At 38.2% G+C, this 24,612-nt stretch overlaps 1 protein-coding gene across 2 annotated transcripts in view; it reads left to right on the top strand.

The window, feature by feature from the left end:
* The window catches only part of smap1 (small ArfGAP 1), a 112,577-nt gene that overhangs the window by 25,953 nt on the left and 62,012 nt on the right, over positions 1-24,612 (top strand). The window contains exons 2-5 of one of the 2 annotated variants that reach the window (XM_053501902.1): positions 11,228-11,361; positions 12,948-13,033; positions 17,652-17,727; positions 23,902-23,973. In XM_053501902.1, the coding sequence (XP_053357877.1) occupies positions 11,228-11,361; positions 12,948-13,033; positions 17,652-17,727; positions 23,902-23,973 (368 nt within the window). The remainder of the gene's footprint in view (positions 1-11,227; positions 11,362-12,947; positions 13,034-17,651; positions 17,728-23,901; positions 23,974-24,612) is intronic. The other variant, XM_053501903.1, reaches the window with a different exon arrangement.

Here is a 24,612-nt window from a genome sequence, read left to right as displayed (position 1 = left end):
GCCGCACTCGTTTCAATTTATCAGTCCGAGGGCACAATGATATTAAATCTCCTAATTTCAGAAAATCCTCAACGAGACAGAGTTCACAGTCTGAAACAGCTCTGAGACAGAATGGCGTCCTCCCCTGACGTCTTCCTGGGTTCCCCTCGAGTGTTTTATATACATACATACATACATATCAATTTTGCTAACATACTGCATGCTGTAATATTTGTGTGCACTGTAATTTAGGTGTGATCGCCTTCTCCAGCCTACATAAGTCAAAAACTATTGTTACCAGGAGGTTTGTTAAACTGTAGACAGCACTGCTGTCCAGATCAGATCATTGCCAAAAGTAGCTATTTATTTATTTATTTATTTATTATTATTATTTTTTTTAATTGACCAGTTGTAAATCATAACAAACATCTAAACGGTGATTTCGCCCATCAGATACAGGCACCTCAAAGTGTTATCCATGTGTTTAAACAAACATCCACACAACAATACCTAGTCAATCAATAACTCCACCCGGTGCACAATCTCCATCTTTCTGACATTGTGTAACAGCATATTTATCTGGTCTTGATGCCTGAGGTTTACAGAATTGGCACTTGATCCTAATTGAGTGTGTGATCAGCTGAAAAATTATGCATTAAGAAAAATGCATGCGCACCAAACTTTTCCTCCTGTTTTTAGCTCGTAATCAGGAAAACAAATGGAAGCTTTTAAGGAAATGCAGCACCTCTGAAATACTCAGTAGGTGAACAGATGCTGTGTGTGTGTGTTTGTTTCAGCTATGCAAGTTGACTTCTCAGCATGAAGCTCCTTTGCTTCTCATACTTTTTCTCTGCCACACTGCTGCTCCAAATAAGAATATAGCTCAACCCAAGTGCTCTTCAAATGCACTCAAATAAATGTTATCAGTAGGGATGGGAATCATCAGGGTCCACCCGATATGATATTTGATTTGGATTAAATAATCTGATCCTGTGTCTTTTTTCAGTTTATTACCTTTTTAAAAACTTACTTAATTAAGAATTTGCTCCTAACACCCAGGATGCGATGCTGTGTAAATGGTTTAGAGAGCACCACCTGAAGGATTAAAAAGGGACATCGACGTTTTACCACCTCAAATGCAAACATATCAACCGATCAGTCATAACATTAAAATGCTAAATATTTAGCTTAATACTGTGTAGGTCCCTCTCAGGGTGTGACTCCCCCTGCTTGTGTGCTGTGATGTATTTTATTTAATTTTGAAGAATTGACTTCGGAGTCCAGTGTGACAAAAGAATTACAATACGTACTGTAACTGAATCAGTTTCTCTCCAAATGCAGGCTTGGTTTTGATTGAAAGAGGCAGAATGTACACAGACATTTTTCCTTCTTCAGCGGAGGCCTGGTAACATCTATATATTTTTATTCTATATTTGTTATATTGTATTGCTATTTTCTGCTAATATGGCCATGCGTTATATCACTGGAATGATTGTGCACAGATTGCAAATAGCAGCGCAGGGCTGGAATTATCCTGCAGTAAAACTAGTATTATGATGGTGGTAAAGGCTGCGGTGATTGCTTTCTACGTAGTTGTGTTCCAGGCACATCAAGCTTAGTGCCACACAATTTCCTGGCTGCCCTGAAAGCTAACCAATTTCACATGTTCCCTAATCCCTCTGAGGATTCACCAAGGACAAATTAGACACTCGTGCACCCTGACAAATCTGTAATTAGAACTGTCCAGTTTTAACACGTCACATAGAATTGTCCTGTACACATTTTCAATCACTGCATCTCTGACACAATGTTTTTGCATCAGTGCTGCCTTAATCAGAAGACTGATTCTACTTCTCTCTGATTACAGCTGTGTAAAATATTTGGATTTGCATATGTAACTTATAGACCACATTTTAGGACTTTTCCTAATCTGCTGCTTTTAACCACCCATCACATACGAGTTATTGCACTACTTGATGTTTTCTTTAAGCTTCTCATCCGTCCGTCCGTCTATCCATCCATCTGGCTCTGTTTCATTAGATGGATGGATGGATGGATGGATGGATGGATAGATGGACGGATGGATGGACGGATGGATGGATGTGATTACATCACTACTGTACAGTACAATAGGTTTAGGGAAACAATAGCTGGGCTCTTTCGTGATGTTTATCTCTCCGGTTTAGGCGAGTCCATGCACACTGCAGCCTCTAATTCCTGTTCTTGTTCGAAGCCAAACGCAATGTGGTTCTCTGTGTTTGTAGATATTTCAGCTTAAAGTTTGACACGTTGTGCATTCTGAACTGCTTTACTGCTCACCACGGTGGTAAGCCCTGATTATTTGTGTACCCGTTGTCATCCTGTCAGCTTTTGAACCAGTCAGGTTGTTTCCCTCTGACCTTTCTGATCAGTGAGGAGTTTGTGCTTGCATTGGATCTACTCACTCGATGGTCATTGTTCTTTGCACCGTTCGGCTGAAAGTCCGCAGCTTTTAAACCGAACCTTTTAATAGTTTCTGCAGTATTTTAACCAACCCATGCTTCACAAACAGCCTTGTCACAATTAACATTTTTTTTCTCACTTTCTGATGTTTGATGTGAATATTAACTGAAACACTTGATCTGTATCTGCATGATTATTCTGCACTGCGCTGCTCCCACAGGATTATCAGGTTGAATGAATTCTGAAATGACTCAACGTCCTGAAATGAAAGTTCCTCCTAGCATTAGCAACATAGTGTCCACTGGTGATAGATGACTGGAGATTCCTATTAGCCTCAATTATTATTCATTTATCACACGTTTATTATTTCATGCCTCGTTTAGCTCACTGTATTAAATTCACTCTGAAGTACTCATTGATCTTCTCTTACATAAGACAAAAGAAAAATAATTCACAGAAAAACACTTCCTCAAACATTTACTCCCACCTTATACATTCTCAACACACACACACACACTACATTCTCATTACACATTACTTCGGGCCTAGATCTCCAACACGCCTTGACAGGCACACGTTATCTTTAGTGAACTCTTCTCTCGTTTTTTAATATTTATCATCTCTTTTTATTTCTGTTCTGCTTTTGTTGTTGCATGATTGCATGATTATGCATAGTGTAATCAGCTTAAACTCTGCACCTCCATGAATTATTGATGAACGGAGCTTGTTTGCGAGTCTCACATTTACATGTACAGATGGGGAGAGCAAGAAGAGAGGAGAGAAGGGAGCAGAAACATACAGTCTGTACGGGCGTTGTTCTTCGGCGCCGTGATTATGAGTTTGGGTCCTAATCAGTTTTTAGTATAGTATCGGGTGATGAAGAGGGATGTTAGAAGTTGTCCTGGCAGCCGTCTAGTAAACAGCCCTGTAGAAATAAAAACGATTGTATTCACTCCAACTTTACCGAGGACTTCTCTCAGTCACTCTTTCCAACCCTTACTCTACCTCTTTTGGCCTTTTTTTTATGATTGATGGTTTCTATTTCTCTTTTTCTGTCTCTCTGACTTATATATGCATTATCTCCCTTGCTGCAGGGTGTAGGGCAGTAGTGGAGAAAAAGGAGCTGCCGTCCCTATGAGTACTGTGGCTTCAGAAATTTGAGCGATGGTGTAGATAAGGCAACTGTTGTTTATTTTGACAAATGCGTTTGAGTAGCCTTGGGGTGACATTGACAAAACAATGCAGGTGTCCCAATTTTGTACATGTAAAAACAGAGCAGCTGTTAAGGTGAAAGTCATGTGGCTGAATAAATATTAGTATAATAGCAAACTATTAGGGACATTGGTGGGTATTTGAACGTTTCTTACTAAATCCAAGCTTGTGAATAGGATCTTATTACATTCAGTTATTACAGTAGGGATATAAATATGTTCAAAGGTGCGTTCATGTCAAACCTTGGACTTTTTAAAATAGTGAAACTTTTTATAACAGAGAAAAACCTAGCTTTATTTCTCTTTATAGTCCCCTGCTACACTAATGCACTTATTCCCGTGTTTCGCTACTGCTAGGATACCATGAAGGTAGAAAGGTTTCTCAGTTCATCAGAGCCAAACATGTTGAAATGGCTTGGAGCGAGGTCAGGACTGTACAGAGGATTTTCCAATAACTCCTAGCCGAGTTTCTGGAATGGGCAAGTGGTGTTGGTGAATGATTATGTGTACAAGTTTTTTAAGGATCAACTGCAGTGTGCTCGGACCCACGTCGGCCGGGATCATTGTATGGCCTTCTTCAAAAAGTTTTTAATCCTTTAAGCTAAGAGCTAAGAGTCTCCTCACCACACTGTGCTTGAAGTCTTCTGTAAATTGTTTTTACAAATTCAATCACACAAAGTCCTGTTTTAATTTGAACGCACTTGTATCGCACATCATAATATATGAATAATTAAATTTTTATTCTAAAATCGATAATGTGATAAATGGCGTCTTCATGATATACCTGTACTAAAAAAGTGCAATTGTGCTAGAAGTTCCAAAGAGGTGAACTGACAATGTATGTCTCTTTAAGCACAGCTCTAACAGCAGTAAAGAGTGTGTGAGGTAGCTGGGAAAACCTGTTTGAAATATAAGCCATAAGATGCTTTTAAAGAATCACGAGCAACAGTAGAGAGAGCAGATCACTTTTTCCTTTTATTCAGAAACTAGATGTCAGTAGTAAAGAAGTGTAAAAAACAGAGGTGTTTCACTTCCAAAGCAAACCACTAAACACAGCAGCCCTGCCGTGCACGCGATGTGTTAAAGTGTGTTAGAGTTGGTTTTACTGTATATTGCGGGATTCACTGCACGTTTGAGATTCTCTCTTCTCTTTTGTACAATCAGCACAAAAAGGACAAAATGTTTATTCTCATACTCTGGAGTGAACCGGCGAACTGAGTACAACTGCAAATATTTTTTCACATTTCCCCTGTTAAAGCTCGCTAAATGTAATCGCTCAGAAACGCTTACGCTTTATAGTAAGCAAGCGTCTATAAAGTGCAGCTGTGTAAACTTCTACAAAGATTAAAGACATCTAAATCTATGGGTGTTTTTTTTTATTTATAGCTAATATATTTTATTAATGATGATTGATGAGGCACATGTTTAAATGAGTCATTGCACATCTATAAATCTAACGTATTGTGGCTAAGAGTAGTGTTAGCAACTACTGCAAGCTGGTTTGTTTGTTTATTTATTTATGACATATACATTTGCCAGCCAACTGCCAGGACAGAAGCAGTGTTGTGGTTAACAAAACTGAGTTCTTTTTCTTCAGTAAGAAATTATTTAATACCAAACAGCATTTGTGAAAAATTAAACAAAATAATAATTCATTGTTTTATGATGGTATGGTATCAGCTAATTCAAAATTTTGGTTTATTTTACATTTATTTTTCTAGCATGTCCTTGCTATTAAACCATGATGACTGCCCAATATCTTAAACGTATTTTGGAAAATAAATAAACAATCTATTACTAACTTATTGCTCCATGTAAAACATACACAGAACAGCCTAAACAAATGAAATGCTTTAATTATTTAATTATTTTTATTATTACTATCATCATTGTTGTTGTTGTTGTTAATAATAATAATAATAATAATAATATTATTATTATTATCACATGAGAATCGAACTTGCGATCTCCGGATGATAGTGGTGAACATGTTTCCCTTACGCTGCTCGGGAGCTCCCAGCATAAACATGTTTAAAAAGAGCGTTGCGATACTATAAAAAAAATTAGCTAATTTTTTTTTGGGTTTGTTTTTGTGGTGCGGTTAGTGTTCAGGTTAGCTAGGGTTAGATAGTTCTGACCTTTGCAGTGATGATGAGGGAAGACCTGAATAAAAATAATCAATGGTTCTTTATTGAGCTAAAAATGGAGATTAGGAAGTGACTAGGTTTCTGTTTTCATTTTGTTGTTGAGATTTTTTTCACTATATTTTGCATGTTGTAACAAGTACTGTTGGATAGTGTGATTTTTGTTCTTTTGAACAGAAAAAAACCTTTCCTGTGTCCTTATTTTACCCTTGGTATAGTTTTTCTGAACAGAGACATCTCTGTGTTTAGCTTAATTTAAAAACGCTTATTTGTTGTTACAAGAAATAAAGCGTGCAATAAATAATAAATTATGTTTATTTCATTGTTTTTTTTTTGTAACAATGAAATAAACTTTACTAATCATCCAAAATTGCCCACTGTGCAAAGCGATACTGGTTCCTGGTTTAAGGATTAAGTGTCCAAATAGGCCAGAGTGTGGAACAGCTGTACACACATACACACAGAAAGCCATGTACCATGGCAGTGCAGTCGGGATTAATTTTTAAAAACAATGAATTCATTTGATGCATTTTGAATTGCAATTTAAGGTTGCACAAACCAGCTCAGGGACTTGGGTATAATCCAGGTAGTTCAGACTTTCCCAAATGTCATAATGTTATCTCCCATTCCAGCTGTTCATTACAGCCTTGTGGGCTTTCTCAATGCCTCAGTGTAGCACGGCTCCACTATTTCACAAGGATTTCATATAAACTCCCTTTCTTTTCACTTCTCTCTCTCTGCCTGTCTGTCTGGCTGTCTTTCTGTATGTATGTCTGTCTGTCTGTAGGTCTGTCTGTCTGTCTGTAGGTCTGTCTGTCTGTCTGTAGGTCTGTCTGTCTGTAGGTCTGTCTGTGTGTCTGTAGGTCTGTCTGTCTGTAGGTCTGTAGGTGTGTCTGTCTGGTTGTAGGTCTGTCTGTAGGTCTGTCTGTCTGTCTGTAGGTCTGTCTGTCTGTCTGTAGGTCTGTCTGTCTGTCTGTAGGTCTGTAGGTGTGTCTGTCTGTCTGTAGGTCTGTCTGTCTGGTTGTAGGTGTGTCTGTATAAATGGGTGTGGTTTTGTGCTACTCCAGACTCATAAGTTTTAGTGTACCCAGACATGATATTCCTCTATAATTAGTCGCCGTGTAGTTACAGTCCTTGCTAGTGCAGAGCGATTTCAGAGTTGACCCCTGTCTCTCTCGATCTGCTACAACCAGCTGTGCAGAAAAAGATAGTAAGAGAGAAAAAAAAATATACAGTCAAAAAGCATGTGCATGTGTCCTGTATGAAAGCCGCAGTTTCCTCAACAGACAATTGAGCCTGGCTTTGGTCCATGCAGGAACGTAGTCAAAAATAGGACAGGGTTAGTTAAGCTTGTCTCAGCTTTGAGACTCTGCTCTCGGCTCAAACAGATAAGGTCTGAAACAAAAATATCACTGCAGTGATAATGACTGAAAGTATAGGGTGCTGTGTGTTACACAAATTAAAGAGGGACGTTTTTTCAAATTGAGCTCTGGGGTAAAAGTCCAAAATTCAGTCATGTCTTCAGAAAGATCCATCATTGGGAATAAACTGGTTTTTATTTCAGTTTGGTGGAGCATCTTTCGGTCTCAGCAAGTTTGTTTAACGCAGTGACGTCAGCAGGGGAGTGAAGAGTGAAGCCAAGCTGGTCTGAGGCCCTCTAGTGGCTGTCTGTGCTACACTTTTTTTTGAACCCTGACTGTTTAACCCATGTTTGTGAATAGTGAATTCAGTTTGATCCAAACTTGCATTTTAGGTTATAGCTCCAGAAATATTGGATTCGCAAGTTGAAGTCTCCTCCAGTAGTCTTCCCTATGATGTGTCGATCCTTATGAACACACATGCACTTTCTAAGAAGCTCTTCACAGATCTGTAGCAAAGCCATGTCTTCTGTACTGACACTGTAACTGGCAAACCAAGACTAGTAAACAAAGTATGGCACAAAAAAAGGCAGCTAAATTTGAGAATGTATTGTATATGGCGTGAGCTACATTTAGATTTAGGCATTTGGCAGACGCCCTTATCCTGAGCGACTTATATTTTTATCTCATTATACATCAGTTGAGGGTTAAGGGTGCCTTGCTCAAGGGCCCAACAGGGACAACTTGGTGGTTGTGTGCTGGGACCTTCCAAATTGTAGTCCAATGCCTTAACCACTGAGCTACCCCTGACCGTGCTAACGCACGCGGCAGCTTGGTAAGGTTAGCCGTTCATTCCTTTTTAAATGAAGCTCCACTGATGGAATGCGCCGAGTTTAAAAGAGTTCACTTTTTCATTCAGATGAGTAACTTATTGCAGGTTTGAAAGCTAAATGAAATTCATTCAACACAATGAAAATGGGTTGTGTTACATGAGCATACTGACTGCTGTTTTGACAATAGTGTTGTTGTTTTTTTCTAAGCGCTAAAACTTTTCCCAGTCAATAGTAAAAACAATATATTATATATTATTAATCAATAGCCCCATACTTGCAAAGTTAGTTACCTGATGTGCCATCCTAGGATACAGTCCAACAAAAAATGTAAACACACTTCAGGAAAGGAAAAACTTGTATAAATATTTTAATACTAAATTGATTTTATATATACTGTATGTGTGTGTATACAATCTTTCTTTTCTTGTAGTGTAGCTCTTGAGTGTGTAGTGGATTTCTCTTCACCTCCCCACAGTTCTAACTCTGCTCTGTGACTAATGAAACACATTTAATGGTGGGTGAGTTACGTAGTGGCTGCTGCTCAGGGTTGAGACACAATCTCCCAGCCTTTTATTGGATTAATAAATGTGGGTGGGTGGCAGCAGGAACGTGTGCATTGAGCTGGATAATGGTTAGGGTGGGGGAGAGATAAGAGACTCTTCGCTCATTACCATGTCTCCACCCGCGTTTATGCTGGATCGGGAGTCTTATCAGCCTGTTCGCTCCATGTATCCCTGTTTTGTTCAATGGGTGGAGAACAGTGCTGAGACAGTCATTAATATCCTGTGTAATCATGCAGTGCCATGAATGAGTTATGAGCATACTCGAAAAATAAAGAACCCTTACCACACTCTTTGTTATGCTAATACGTCCCTGTGTATGCATATGCATGTGCGTATACTGTGAGTCAGTCTGCCAGGAGGCTGAGTGGAAAAAGTGCCAGGGACCAGAGACCCCTTCTTTTTCCTTCCTGTTGTCCAGTGGACATGATGGCCAATGGCAAGTATTTTAAAAGAAGTGTAAATCACATGTACGGTGTGTTTCTGTAAAGTAGGCTGAGTTTCAAAAATGGCATTTTTGCAGCAGGGGTTGTATTATCAGCCATCAAGTTCTTGTGGCAAAGTTTATCATTGAGATGTCACAAGGTCAGATTCCAACAACGCCTCAGCCATCCAGCTGGCTGCTTTTGTTCTCAGATCCCTCACCTCAGTCACAGTGATGCTAGCCGTTTGTGGCCAATCTGTAATAGACTGTGTAAGAACATACACAGGTCCATCTTGGCAGGACCTGACTTCACCTAGGGTTAATTTGTAAATGAACAGAGCCTGGCTGTTGATTGTAACATGCCTGTTTATCTCCACAAGCTACCTAGCCGGTTTTAATTTAGATAAAAATGTTAAGATGGCTAGAGTTACATTTATATGCTTACTTTACATTTTATTTAACTATCATTATCCATACCCCACGTCATCCCAGGTCAACTGCAACAGCTACAACAGTTGCAGTTATCTGGTTAGCTAAAGCGATGCATAGCATACAGGGAACAGTTTGACACTCTCAATGCAGCTGTTGCCTAATTTTGTGGCTAAAATATATTTTATAGAACTTATTAGTTATATACAAATTTAATCTCTGTATAGCTGTCATAAATGCAAACGTTTATTTCTGTTGTAATGTTGGAATTTTGAACTCACACTGGCTCACTAGTGGTCATTCAGGGAACTGCAGGTTTTAACATTACGCGTTGGATACATTTTTCAGAACCTGGCGAGTGTGTGAGCTCATAGCAAATTCCTTCCAGAGGCTGGCTTCATGTGTCGGAGGAAATGTGTCTTCCCCACCTGGGTTGAAACTTGTGTGATAGTGAGTGTGAATTGGCAAGATGAAATTGGAGAGAAGATGATGGAAAGATTATTGACATGCAATGCATTTTGAGTTGTGAGAAACTTTTTTTTTTTTTTTTTTTTTTTTGAAGATGTGAACTGTTTACCTGAGCTACAAGCTACAAACTGATATGATGTGTTATGAATGTTTTGGACTGATTGAAAAATGATGAATGTGGTACCTATAATGTTTGAAACGGTTTATTTATATAATTATGTTGTAATATATCTCAACATACTGTGTCAGAAAAAAAAACGAATTGCACCATATACACGTACAAGCACAGGATTTCAGAACTCACATTTGTTTTTTGGTGCCGATTGTGTCTGTCAGAAGCAATGTTCTGCTAGTTTATTTCTCCTAAAGAACACATCAACACCAACAACTGCAAGCACAGCGCAAAACACAAAAATCCAGTCCTTTTTTTTCTGATCTTATTGAATGCGAGTTCACAGATGGTTTGAGTGCATTGGTAGCATTCCTGGTTTGTGACACTTTAATTAAAGTAAATAAAAATGGTGAAGATTTTTTTTTTGTGTGCCAGTCATCTTGCCTAGCCAAAACGTTGTTAGAAATAATGAAGAAAATAGTGTTTATTCAAGAACTTCTCCGCGCCAATATGATAACACAGCCAACTACTGTCATCACTGAGGCTCCAACGCTCATCTCTGTCATCATCTATCTGTTAAATAAACTAGAACTTCATCCCACAATCAAATTCTTGTGTGGTCCAATTGATCGTGTGTAATGGCTGTAGTGCTGTGCACAGTGTAGGGATGGTAATAATTAATCATCAAAGACACCTTCTGTTAGGAACATAACCAGTTAGGAATTTTTTTACTCAACAGTGTTTTTTTGCGTTATATTTTTCGATAGCTCTACACTTGCAATGTTGCCGATGCACAACATTAGTTGTTATATTTTAATGACCTTGTTTGGAATGGGTGCAAGCGGTATTTTCAACAACCTTCTTTGTTTTTTTCCATCTATTTAAACTATTTATGCTTCATAAATTTTTCTCATTCGACAAATTTGTTTCAGTTTTGCTGCTAGTATACATCCTGTTATCATTAATGATGTTTGATTAATTATTGTTCAACTATCAGTTAAGAAAACCATACAACCCTAGTAGACTGTTTGCTGAGGAACATTATGACCTGTAGGTTAAGGAAGATGTAATTTATTTCAAGGTCAGTGGTTGTTTTAGAGAATTTTTCAGCAGCAACCTTTTGGTCAAAAACAAACTCTTATTTTCATGTTTATTTTTACCTTCTTATTACATTCCATGTGCAAACCTAAAACAACAGTGAAAAGACTGTGCATGGAGACATATTTAATTATTTGTAGGCTAAGAGATGCATCTTCTTTTCATACAGGACCTCGATGGGCTTCCTGGAACCTGGGTGTGTTTATCTGTATCAGGTGTGCTGGAATCCACCGCAACCTGGGAGTGCACATATCCCGCGTAAAATCAGTCAACCTGGACCAATGGACTCCCGAGCAAATCCAGGTACTGTTTTCTACTGTTATACTAATATATATATATATATATATATATATATATATATATATATATATATATATATATATATATATATGTGTGTGTGTATATGTGTGTATATATTTATCTATAAAACCGTTGACTAATACAGTATTAGTTTATCCTATTTGGCTTCATATGCTGTATGTTGGGGAAAAAAACTCTTAAAGTAGTCTTAAGGTTAGTTTTTCCTTACTGTTAACTATAGGTGTTTGCATGCCATTTCCTTTAGACAAATGTGAGATTGCTGGAATTACATTATCCTATAGATGTCATGTGTACCAGAATGCAAAGAACTAGTTATTTTCCCCAGCCACAAAACTGGAAGTCTTCTCTCTGCTCACTGTGGGGCTTTTTCTACCTGAGCTTAACAAAATCTTTAATTTATTTATCATCATGTTTTTTTCTTAATGGTAAGAATTTCAATATTTTAATATAATGTATGTATATAAATACTCATTATTAACCTCGAAAAGTCATAATTATACTGTAGCTCCTGTTTTTGTTTTTCATGGTCATATGATAAAACCTCGTGATAGTATAAATGGAAAATTACCACACAGTTACAGTGATCGTGCTGGCAATAATCAGCTCTAAAAGGTTATTAAACCGCTCGCCATTTCGTTATACTGGGCAGTTAAATGAGCCGACTGTAAAGCTCGTTTGAATCCATTTTATTAAACATCACGTGTTCTGCTTCTGCATTATGCACTGCCATGCTCTGCTGATAGCTGTAGCTTTTTAAACTAGTCGAAAGTGAAGAAGAAACGGTGAAGTACAGACTGCAATCACACTCTTACTTTGTTTATTTATTTATTTATTTTTACATGAACACTTGGCTGCCAAAATGTATGTTTAAAAAACACCAGCACTCCAATCAATGTAAAAAAATAAAAAATAAATAATAATAATAAATGCACTGTGGAAGCCCGCACCTCTTACTTTCTGTTCTAGCCCTGTTCCTGAGTTGGTTACATTACCATATATAATTTTTTTTTCTGAGTTGGTTACATACCATTTTTGTAGCTTTACTTATAATTATTAGCAAGTTAAGGAGCATTGAAGTAGTTGGGGATACATGCTTTATTTCCTGAATATCCTATATAGTAAATGTATTAAGTGACATCTGTAGTGCCCTAAAAAAAAAAATTGGTGGAGATGGGAGAGCACTTCCAGTTGTGTCTTTTTTTTTTTTTTTTTTCTTTTTTAACTCTCGCTGGGCTTTCTACTACAGATTTGTTCACACAATGAGCCTTGGATGCTTCAAAATCTAGCTTTGTTTTAAAACCAATGCCCTACACAGCCCTTATTACAAACAGTGTGAATAATTTATTCTCCGTTTTTAGAAATGAGCCACACAAAGAGCCTTAATGGTTGATTTAATTCTTGATGAGTAATTGTGACTTTTTTTCCCCCCTCTTCATTCGTTCTTTGATGAGCTTCTGCAAACCCGTAGTAATTCGCGTCTGACGAAATTAAGATTGTCCATTGTTTACGTTTGTTAGTTCCTCTCCTCATCTTATGTATCTGCTCTCTCCTGTGTGTTTTGTTTGCAGAGCGTCCAGAGCATGGGCAACACCAAGGCCAGACAGCTGTATGAAGCCCATCTGCCTGATAACTTCAGACGGCCACAAACCGACCAGTATCTTTTAGTCTGTGGGTGTTTGTTACATTTATATATTAAGACCTGCACTGGTGCATGAAGCGGACGTATGTGCGTTAGTATACTTATGCCAGGGATGCTCAGCTACAGTCCTATACAGTATGTCAGGAGTTCAGCACGGTTATGGGAGTCATTGCTGTAACATTTCTGCTGAACCCAGTAATAGTCTAGTCTAATGAGCTGATTCAGGCTGTTAGAACTAATTTCCCTGCATATTTAAAGGTATTCAAAATCAGCATTTAAAGGCACGCTTTAGATTTTCCTACTTTTTCGCCTGATGACCTTGTTACTTTATGTGAAACAGTGGTAAGTATTTTTGCATCTTTAAACATTTTTTATTTCGGTCCATATTAATACATCTGCTGTAGTCACTCTCTTCCTGATATGTAATATGCTATATAGCCAAAAGTATGTGGACACCTGACCATCAAATATGTGCTTGTTAACCGTTCAATTCCGATTTAATCTCCTCCCTTTGCTAATATTATAACCTCAGTTCTTTTAATAAAGGCTTTTTGCTCGTTTTAGAACATGACTGTGAATTTATGCACTTTCAGCCATGAGATCACTAGTGAGGTCGGACACTTGCGATGGGCAAAGAGGACTGGCATAGGGGCAGCCTTCCAGTGCTTTCTGAATGTGTTCAGTGGGGTTAAGGTCAGGACTCTCAGGTTCTTCTGCATCATCTATTGTAAACCATGTCATTCTGGACCTCGCTTGTGCACAGGAACGCTGTCCGACTGTATCAACTTTGGGCCTCTTAAGTGCAGTGAAGAGAAACCGCAATGCTGCAGCATGCAAAGACATTCCATACAATTGTGTGCTTTTAACTTCGTTGCTAAAGTTTGGGGAGCACCATTATAAAGATGTGATAAGTGTTCTCAAACTTTTAGCCATGTGGTGTATTAGTGTTTGGTGTTATATATTTGTTGCTGTAGTCCAATTGCAGCAAGTACTACATTTGTGGCCATATTGCTGTCAGTTGATGTTCCCATCATTACTGTTTATATAAATATACAATTAGGTTGTTCCTCATTACAATACAATTATTCACTAATGTTTTAAACTTAAAGTTCGGGATTCATACTCGCCTCTGTTTTATAATGTACAGGAGCACTTCAGTGCCCTTAGGCAAGGTAGAGTCTCCAGTGACTTCCTGCTCCTCACTTAGATTTAAGCGCTTAGATACAAGTGCCTTACACCGGATTTTACAGTATTTTAATGCAGAACGACATGCAGCTTTCACAGCTAACTCTTTCACCTTACTCAGAGGCAAGGTGAAACACACCCGCATGCGCGCACACACACACACACACACACACACACACACACACACACACTTGGAATAGCAACACCTTGCCACTTTGTTTGTTTCTTTCGTCTCTTCTTGGGCATTGCTTTTTCCTCCTTCAGCCTGTCACACACAGCTGCCCTAATTGGGTGTGTATGGCAGTCCAGCTAATTCCATATTCTCCTCTTTGGAGCCTTTGCACACTTTAATTGAATTTCCTTGGCAGGCTCCCTGCTTATCTGCACTCTAGCGTTTGGTGTGGGTGTGGAAATCACTTCATTTCTATGGTGACCGTTGCAGTACAATATTCTTAACGGTCAACGTGGATTCATCTGGATAGGGAAGGTGAAGCTTTCTTCCCGAAAGAAAAACGGCCTTCGAAGGAACTTGCTTCATTCAGGGGTGCAGATTTTCCTGTTGGAGATTTACGCCTGGTTTCGAGGACTTTGTCCCACAGCCAGATGATGGCATGGACTGTAACAGTGCTCCATGTTCTCATGCTTTTAATGATTGCAATAATAGAAATACAGGATATGCAAAGAAATGGAGGTTTTCTGCAGATAGTGATGTATTTGTCTGTTGTCAGTATCCCTCTAAAGCACACTTTGCCTTTCTGTTTCTTCCTCTCTGCCATCTTTCTTCCCTCCATCTAACAAATGTTCCTCCTCACAGTTTGATCTTTTTTTCTTCCCCTCTTTCCTTTTTTCTTTAATAATGTTATTTTAGTCAGTCTCTCGGGCTCCTTCCCTCACTCAACCTGTTCCATGCAGCTCTTGGCCTTTGACTCTTCATTTAAATCGTAGCAGAAATAAAGATGTGCTGACTTTGAAAAGCAGGAGATGCTAATGAATAAAATTATATAACAGTCTACTTCTATCTCTCTCTTACTCACCCACTGTCACCATCAATTTATTGTGGATTTTACACACAATAATTATGCAATCCTTTTTCTTTAAAGCTTCAACTTAGAGTTTAGCTTCACCTTCCAATTTTTGTTAAATACTGTATATTTAAGCCAACAAAAATCTCAGTATTCACAGTGGTGCTTAATGTCCATTTTTTCTGTGTGGGATATTCACATTATTAAATTGAACTGTGTAGTGTACACTATTTTATTGAGTTGCATAATTTTTCTTGAGTAGTCTGAGATGGTTTTATGAAATAAAACCATCTCATCTATAAAACACCACCATTAAACTTCAGCAAAACAAATGGCCCAAACTGGTGGAAATTGTTTGGAGTGAGGTTAGGACTGTACGGGTGATGTGACAACAACTTCCAGCCAAGTTACTGTATTGTGCAAGTGGTGTTGGTAAATGACGATTGCTTCTCTTCAGATGCTTCTCTTACACAAGTTATCTGTGGATTTTCAAGGATAAAGACGTTCCTCTCGCTGAATGATCTAGGGAACGACTGCACTAGGCTCCCAATGTATCAGGCAGGATCGTCATTCATGGACATACAGCCTTCTTTAAAACATTTGTGGAATTCAAACGTTTTACTGCGGCTAAAAGTCTCATCACCGTCCTGTGTTTGACATTTTGTAAAAGTCGATCTGTTTTAGACGTTTTATTCAACAAAAAATTCCTAACATGTCCCAGTTTGACTTGAACGGCCCTTTATTTATTAAAGTTTTTTTTTTTATGGCAAATTGGTTTATTTTACAATGCACAAAACACAAATTTTAAGGCCTTAGTTCATCGTGCTGGATTTCGTATTGTTACCCGCTTGATCTGTTGTTACACAAGAAAAATTTAATTCATTTTAAGTTCCGTGTCTGTTTTCTACAAACACATTGAAAATATGATAACACAGAAGACCACAAATAATCTTTCACTCAGTTCACTTGAAGTTTTGGATGTTAAAGTAGGTTTTAGATAATTGCAGTTGTAGTAAAAGGGTTGATATTTGTTTGATGACTCGCTGTCTCTCGGTTTACAGTGTTAAGGCAGGCAGCCTGGAGCTTTAATTTCTCTTGTCCTCCCTACAGTATAAAGACTAGTAATTTTCTTCTCGTCTTTCTCAAGAATATACGTAGGGCGCTTTAGATTTCCCTATTTTTCTGCTTCTATTCTTTCCATATTAAACATGATTCTGAGTCACCTGTTTTATTTCATTTCTTCCCCTCTTTGCAGGCATTCTTTTGCACTGTTGGCTAAAATAGCTTTTCTGCCATTTTCTTTTATTGTTATATATATTTATATACTTTAATATTACATGTGTGTGTGTGTGTGTGTATGTACCATATATATTTATGAATTATACGTGTATATATCACTTATTTCTTTGTTTTGTTCATTTCCTTGTCTTACAATTTCTTTTTAATTCTTTTTTTTTTCTTTTCAGGTGTCTTGTCTTTCTCTGGTTTTTGGCACTTTTTTCCCATTTGTTTTGTTTCTTACATTATTTTCTATTCGTTACTTGACTTCACTTCCTTTCGCCCAAGTTGCATGTCACTATGATAGCCCCTGATCCATTTTTTATCAGATGTACAATTGTATTGTGATCAAGAATTTATGAATGCGCAAATCCAATAACACCATAGGAGCTTCCGCCTTAACACTTTGTTTGCTGCCAAGCAGTGTGTTTGCCATGCTGCTGATTGTCATTTATGTGTGTGTTGCATGATCTGTCTGCCTGTCTATTTGTTTTATGATCTCAGTAGTGTAATGTATTAGTGAGGCATCAGAAACCTGCAGTCTTTTCTGTCCTTATCCTTCTTTTATGTATTTTTTCTCTTTTCTTTTTTTAATCTAGTATATCTTGGTATTAAAATCTTTATTCTACCCAGCTCTTTCTTCTTGCCTTTGCACTTTCTCACTCTGTCTCTCACTGAGACCAGTGGCTGCATTAAAAAGCTTGTCTTTGGTGCAGCTAATGATGAGAATGGAGACTTAGACTTAGAAGAGAGTCCAGACCTGCAGGAGTTTGCACACTAAAAAGTGCAAGATGCCAATTACAGTGTGCTAGCCAGAGCAAGAATACTATCCGAAGACAAAAGTGGGCCTTCGACCTAAGATTTTAATCAGCTTTGATACATGGAGGTGTGGATAAGGCTCTTTGAGCCAGCTACTAACTGTTTATAGAGAGAGTGTAATGGTTAGGTGATGTGTGTTAACTGACTGTCTCGGCAGGTGTGGTTATGTACTTGGACAGTAAAGTTGCACGAGTTACTTTGATGCCATTTCAGCGCTATAATATAAACTGCCTGGCTAAAGAAGGAGAAAAAAAAGTTGGGGGGCGGTGTTTAGAACATCCTTTATCTTAGTATGAATTGCAGGTAAACTGTCCTTAACAACTTCTCAGAGCTGTAGAGTTCTTCATCAGGGACAAGTATGAGAAGAAGAAGTACTACGACAAAAACGCAGTCACCGACCCTTTTGTAAGTATGGCCTCTTTATCCATTCATGAAATTTTTTTGCAAGCTACAGAAATGTTCCTCAGTGCATTGTTTGCACCGATTTTTACTTATGAACACTTTCAATTCATTATTAATCTTCAGGATTCCCACTGGTTCGCATGTAAATGCCCATTGTGTCTAATTGTACTAGAATGTCAAGTGATGGTTTTGTCTCCACCATGGATTTCTTTGAGGTGTTTGCTCAAGGCAAAACAGAAGTAGCTGAAATGTGTGCTTTGAGGCGGTAGATCACTGAGGTCTCAGACAATGCTAACTATTAAGCACTCTAATGGGTTGTTTTTCCCACATACATGCCCCTTAATGGTCACTCTGAGCAAAAGATACAGTATAGTATGTGCAGTTTGGCAAATGGAAGTGGTTTTCTTTTAGCTTTTAGTTGGATTTTGGGGCACATTTCTTTTTTTTAAAAAAAAAAGAAGAAAACCCTAATAAGTGGAGTATTTTCTACTGGATTATAAAATGAACATAATATCTTAAAGAGGCAACAGTCAAATTTTAAAATGTCTGACTGGTGCAAATGATTTCTACCAGTCAAACGTTCTGTCATGCCTTCTAACTCCATGATCTTTCCTGATTATTTCCTTCTATAATGCTGAAGGCATCCAAAATATGCAGTAATCACATTTGAACAGTTGATACTGAGATGTGTCCACTACATATGCTCTGTCAGGCCTTCATAACGGCTATAATCTGAGGTGCTGGTAATTGGTGATTTTTGAGACTGGTAACCTTTAACAACTTCTTCAGCAGAGGTAGGTTTTGGTCTTGCTTTCCTGGAATGGTCTTCATGGGAGCCAGTTTCATCATAGAGCTTGATGGGTTTTGCAAATGCATTTGACAATACTGTTCTTGCAAGAACTAGTCCAGAACGGCAGAACTTTGTGTCTTAAAATAACAGACCGTTGTTGTTGTTGTTACTTAATTACCCAATGCCATGTGTGTTATTTCATAGTTTAAAAAAAAATACAGTATTGTTCTATAATGAAAAAACAACAACAACAACTTGTGTCCGAACCTTTGACTGGTAGTGTAAATGCTCATTTAATGTTTAAATAATCCTTAAAATAACCTTTAATAACAAAAATGGGGTGCACTAGTACAGTGTTGGTTAGCAACAGCATTTAAAAATAGTTTAGGTCTTACAGGTCCTACAATAATCTATTAATGTTTTTTCCTTCATTCATATGAATATACAGTGAAACCTTGGATTGTAAGTAACTTTGTAACTACTTAAAAACATTTGTAACTACTGTGAGTAACAATTTTTTTAAATAAATCTTAACTTGATACACGAGTCAGGTCTTTACATACCAGTGTCACATGATCACAACTGAGCCAATGGTTCTTCTCTTTCTCTCTCTCTCTCTCTCTATTTGAAAATCGCTTTGATATAAGAGTGCTTTGATGTACAAGCTTTCCTCCAGAACGAACTGGCAATCCAACCTTTAACTTTAAGATTATCTATGGCTGTAACACTCATCCTCTGGCATCAGGCTACATACGTGTGTCTCAAAAAATAGCACTAAACTTCTGCCCACTAGTGCTGCTAAAACTTGTGGATTGACTAAAATGGGCCTGCATTTTGTTGTATTTGCTGTCTTGGTTGACACGGATTTATGCTATTTTACAGACCATCTTAATCTGCAATTAAACGCTTTTCAATCTAAATCACTTCTATGTAAGTGATGGTGTGGTTTCCTCAACTTTGGACTATAGTGCAAGTTGAATTGGAACATCACATTTGTGTTGCTCCCTGGTTCCACTTTTGTAAATGCTTCAATATTTTCTTCACCTGTAGCTCAAACAGTGCTAGAGGGCATGAAATAGGCATGTACTTTGACAAGCAAACAAAAAACTGCAGGCTGACTGGTTGCTGTCATTTTTTATATCTGATGTGTGCTACAGTATGCTGATAAATCTAGCCATATCGAGTAAAAATGTCCAAAGCATATCATTTTTATCAAAATAAATTTTATCAAAGTGTCAATTCAAGATGTCTGTTGCCCAGCTTTAATTTCAAGGTAAAGGACAGCGTAGCTTTAGCTGAACCTACCAGTGCTAACAATGGTTGTGACTGTCTGCTTAAAATCTCCAGAGAGGAAAGAGAAACAGGACAGTGAAGACACTTTTGATCGTTCTCCAAGCAGCAAGATCGCATAAGCTCTCATCCAGGAGAAGACACATGAAGTCTGTTCTGCCAAGAACACTGCTCTACTGAAAGCACTTGGCTTGTTGTACCCCATTAAATAAACCTGCTAGCTTAGCCATCTTATCATTATGTTGAGGGTTTTATTCCAGAATGCTTCATGTAGCCTTGACCTGCACCAGGAACAAACAGTGGCTGCCTCTTGATTTGAAGAGTTTTAAATGAAATAAAGGGAAAGAGAAAAAAAAGGTGCTTGTCTGTATCTTTAGTCCAATGTGAGTCCAAGTCTGCCTCATGCACATCTGCTACAGCATCTTTTATACGCAAATTAATAGTTTAAACGAGCCCGGTATCAGTTACATGTTGTTTTAGACTGGTGGTACTGATGGTGAACCAGTACTAGGATGTATTTAATAACAGAGGCTTGAAAGCATTTATGTAAGTCACTCTGGATAAGGGCATCTTAAATTTAAAGGTGTTTTACACTGTGGCTTAAAACAGAAAAGGATGGAGGGAGGGGCAGGGAGAACTGAGAATGATGAAAAACAGAACGCAAGTGATGTTGCTGCATCTGTTCGACATGGGCGGTAATTGACACTAAACATCTGTGAGCTTTTTGATTTGAAACATCATTGAAGTGTCTGATGCACACAAAGTGACACATTCATTGTCGCCTTTTTTTAAACCACTCATATGCTTGGTAGTTCCTGATTGAGATTGATTGTGTGTTTAATTTCTTATTTTTGTTTTTAACATTAAAAGCACTACACTGATTTTTCAAAAGACCTGAGAAAAAGAGATGCATCATTCACATAATAGCAATAATCACAAAACAAATTAGGCTGCTACGTGATTCTACAGAAAAGTGTTCAAATCCCAACATGCCACATTCATCTGTGGTCAGAAGCCAGCATGAACTGTGCTCTCTGTGTGGGAGGAATGACATTCTCTCTCTTTCTTTCCCTGCATGCCTGCAAGAAACATGCAACACCTCCCTTGTACTGTAAATAATAACAAATTGTCCCCTGTATCACCTCTAAACCATCTTACTCATACTCTTTACCAGTCTTTAGCTCACGAATCTTGTTTGTTAGAGAATCATCTACACTCAATGACTTCTGGTCATTAGTTGTTGGCACACCGAGCTCTCTTAATCATATTGCAGTGCTGATGTGATTAGAACATGAAAACCAGGCGTAAAGTCAAATCACAAGAGATTTGGGAGCTGAAAAACAAAACCCCAGTTCAGTTTTGGAGACAAAGAGCAGTCATCCAGCACCGCCAGAAGCGTCACTTTACTGCACCAGCCTTTGCACTTTTCACCCCTATTGCAACCCGCTCTATCCGCCGGTTTGCCAACATGAATAGGAAAGAAATATTGTGTTCTGCAGGGGAATAAAAAGCATCTTATTTTAAAAGCCACAATGATCCCCATTCTGGTTCACTGCCATTTCAATGATTGTGTGTCAAACAAATGTGCCAGAATATTAACAATCAGCCCTTTTCCTTGTTTTCGGTAACATGGCCTTTAACTTTTTTTTAATTTATTTTTTTATTGTATTTTTTTTATATATATAATTGAACATTACAAAATAATGAGGTCATACTGCTATGAAACCTTTGTTAATCTAGCTTGAGTGTTACATAACAGGAGTTTCACCCAGAAGAATCTGATCGATCCTGGTGAAGGAAACTTCAGTAGTCCTCCGTGACTAGGGAATAACTGATGATTTTAAAATTATATCGAGAAAAATGATGGAAAATTGATTTCTATAACCAAGATAAAGACTTTATGCGGTATTCCGTTTAGCTTGAGATTGCTTCATGTGTGAGAACTGAGCACGTATAATAAGATTATAGATTTGCTCTTCACTCTTCTCTTCTGTAATTGGCTTTCTTTCTGATGGACTGGCTGGTGGCTCCCCTGACCCTGTCATCAGCTGGTTCTTCTCCCGCCGTCCAGCATTGACTGGACTGCATTGTCTAGCATTGATGTGTACGCTCTCTATTACTCGGCCTAGCGGAGAGCCGGGCACCTCTGGCCCCTCGCGGCTCTGCTCAGCTCTTCTCAGAAAATGGGAGCCCAATTACGATAGGCCTTTTGCTGCTTCCCAGATTGCATTAAGATTGAGATGATGATATGCTTCGCCCTCGGCGCTTCTCCGATGATAGCTGTCCCTACATATTGACTGGTCTGCCTCCATCTTCTCTAGTGCGCACTTTGCTGCTTATTTCCCCAGATGGAGGCTTTACTAAAAGGTATGGTGGAAAGGGGAGAACTTCTGCTGCATATCTGTTATCGGATCTTTAATGCAAGAGTATAGCATAGTGCTGATGCTAACCCAATAAAGGTGGATTATGAGCAGGATCCATCAGCAGGTAATGGCCCAGTCTGGACAGCTACACATTAACCAGGGTCATAATCGACCTGCTTGTTTTACTTTGCCTCTGTGGACCCATGTTGCTGACAGCGCCACTTCGCTGTTGAAAGGAAGAAGAAGAATGGGTCATATTTCTTTCTGTCCCTCACGTCCCCTGTGGAATTAGTTTCTTCTTGCTTTTTTGGCTTTTTTTTTTTTTTTTTTGGCTTTACTGTCTTTTTTTTTTTTTTTTTTTTTCTCCTTAAGCCTAAATGCTGGAGAGCTGATGAGCACTTAGAAGCTACTCAGATCAGCAGCAATAAAAAACAAAAGACCCTGACTTGACACTATACTTTAAAATATATGGGTGCCAGAAACTGTTCTTGGTTTCCCTAAGAACATTTTGATAGGTTGATCTTTAACCCTATGTGTTGGTCCAGAGGGTTAATTAATATAATATATTTTTTCCTTGTTTTTTGTTAATTTTCGATGACGCAAATGGTGATTAGACAGATGGTCGGACTGACAGACAGATGGACGGATAGACGGACGGCCAGACTGCAAACTAATTAATGAAGTCCTACCATATAGTGAATGTGAGGCACAGTCCAATAATTCATTAATGGTTTATAAACCAAAATATTATTTGGGGAGTCAAGAATGCTTATTTACAGTACTATGAATTAGGTCTGGGTAATTAACCAAAAATTTATAGAAACTTAAAAACATTTTGGCATGGTGGCTAGTGGTTAGTTCTGTGGTCTCACAACTCCAGGGGAGTTTACATGTTTCCTCGTGATTGGTAAGTCTCTAAGTACAACGGTTTCCTACCACAGTCCAAAAAGATGAAGTGCAGGCTGATTGGTGTTCCCAAATGAAAGGTTATTGCCTGTTGTCTTGTCTTTTATTCCTTTCTGTTCCATACTCTGTCTACGGTAGCTTATCCCTTTTTTATTTCCTTTTGTTCCATCACCTGGGTGAACATATGGAGGTACGTTAAAATGCTTGGCACTTTTTCAACCCCACTTGTTTCCTCATAAAAAAAAATAAATAAATAATAAAAATTCTCTGTGGAGCTTGTTGAAAGAAGCTGGCCATTTATCTGGCTGTAGAGCAGTACACGAAGACACCCTAAACAAACGGGAAGAGAGAGATACCAGTGTGTGTATAGCAGCTTACAGATGTTAGATAACAGTCTAATGGATATTTTCCTAAAAGCTGGAAGATATGGTAGGGAGTAAGACCTATACAGCATAAAGGCTTTTTAGAGGGGAATAAATCCGCATTCAACCAGGTGTACATTTAATTATAGTTTAATTGTGCTTTTAATTATATTTTTAATTTCCTTGCATTGACAATTAGTCTTTCTTTCTCTGTCTTTGTGCTTATTCATGTGGACCACATAATTAAATACTGCCTGTATATATGTGCTCTGTCCCTCCTGTTCAATAATTGCAATTATTTAACAACTGCTTGTGCTCTTCTTTCTTCATGTCGCTCACTTTTTTCCTCCCCTCCTCTCTCTGCTTCAATTTTTCCCCACTCATTTCTCATTTTCTTTGCCCCTGCCATCCCTTTTATTTTTGTCTTCCTTTTGTGTCCCTCTGTATCCTCCTTGGCTCTCTGCAGAAGTCTTCTGATGCTGCTTTGCCCTTGGCATCCTCTCCCTCTTCGCAGGCATCCGAGAAAAACAAACTGGAGGTACTGTAGTGTGCTGGCTGGGTGTGGTGTGGTGTGGTGTGCTGTTCTTTTTGCTGTGTGTGCTGCCGAGTCTCCTATGACGTTAAACGCTGAGGGTTGCAAGCCCAAAGTTTATAATTTGTTATTGTTATAAAAGGAAACCAGATACTATAATACTCTCTCCTTCAGGGTGCAGAGAGTCCAGACAAGTCAATATTCAGTCTCTTATCTTTTGCACTTGGTTTCCAGGATAGGTTTCAACTAAATTCATATACTGCTTTTAACAAAGGGAATGGTCAAAAAGCAGGTTTATAGAATTGAATAAATTTCAGAGATTCTTTTTAAACATGAACATTTTCCACGTTTAAATTCTCATTACCCTACAGTCTTTTTTTTTTTTCGTTGTTTGTTTTTTGTCCTCGCCTCTAAGAGTCTGAGCCATTCTTATGTGTGGTTTATTGCAAGAAGCTTTTCACTGGTTTACTAAAGAAAAATGCAGCAGAATGCAGAAGCAAGAATGCTGAACTGAATGCTTATGTCTAACTGCATATTCCCACAGCAACATCTATAAACCTAAATAGCACTACTTTCCAAAAATAATAACACAACAGTAGTCATGAAGCTTGCTTTCTTTAGCAGCAAATCTTAGTTTTAGGTCTG

Source organism: Clarias gariepinus, chromosome 8 (genome assembly GCF_024256425.1).
Source record: "Clarias gariepinus isolate MV-2021 ecotype Netherlands chromosome 8, CGAR_prim_01v2, whole genome shotgun sequence".
Classification (NCBI taxonomy): Eukaryota; Metazoa; Chordata; class Actinopteri; order Siluriformes; family Clariidae; genus Clarias; species Clarias gariepinus.
Note: the sequence above shows the minus strand (reverse complement) of the source record. Positions and strands in the feature narration are given on the sequence as shown.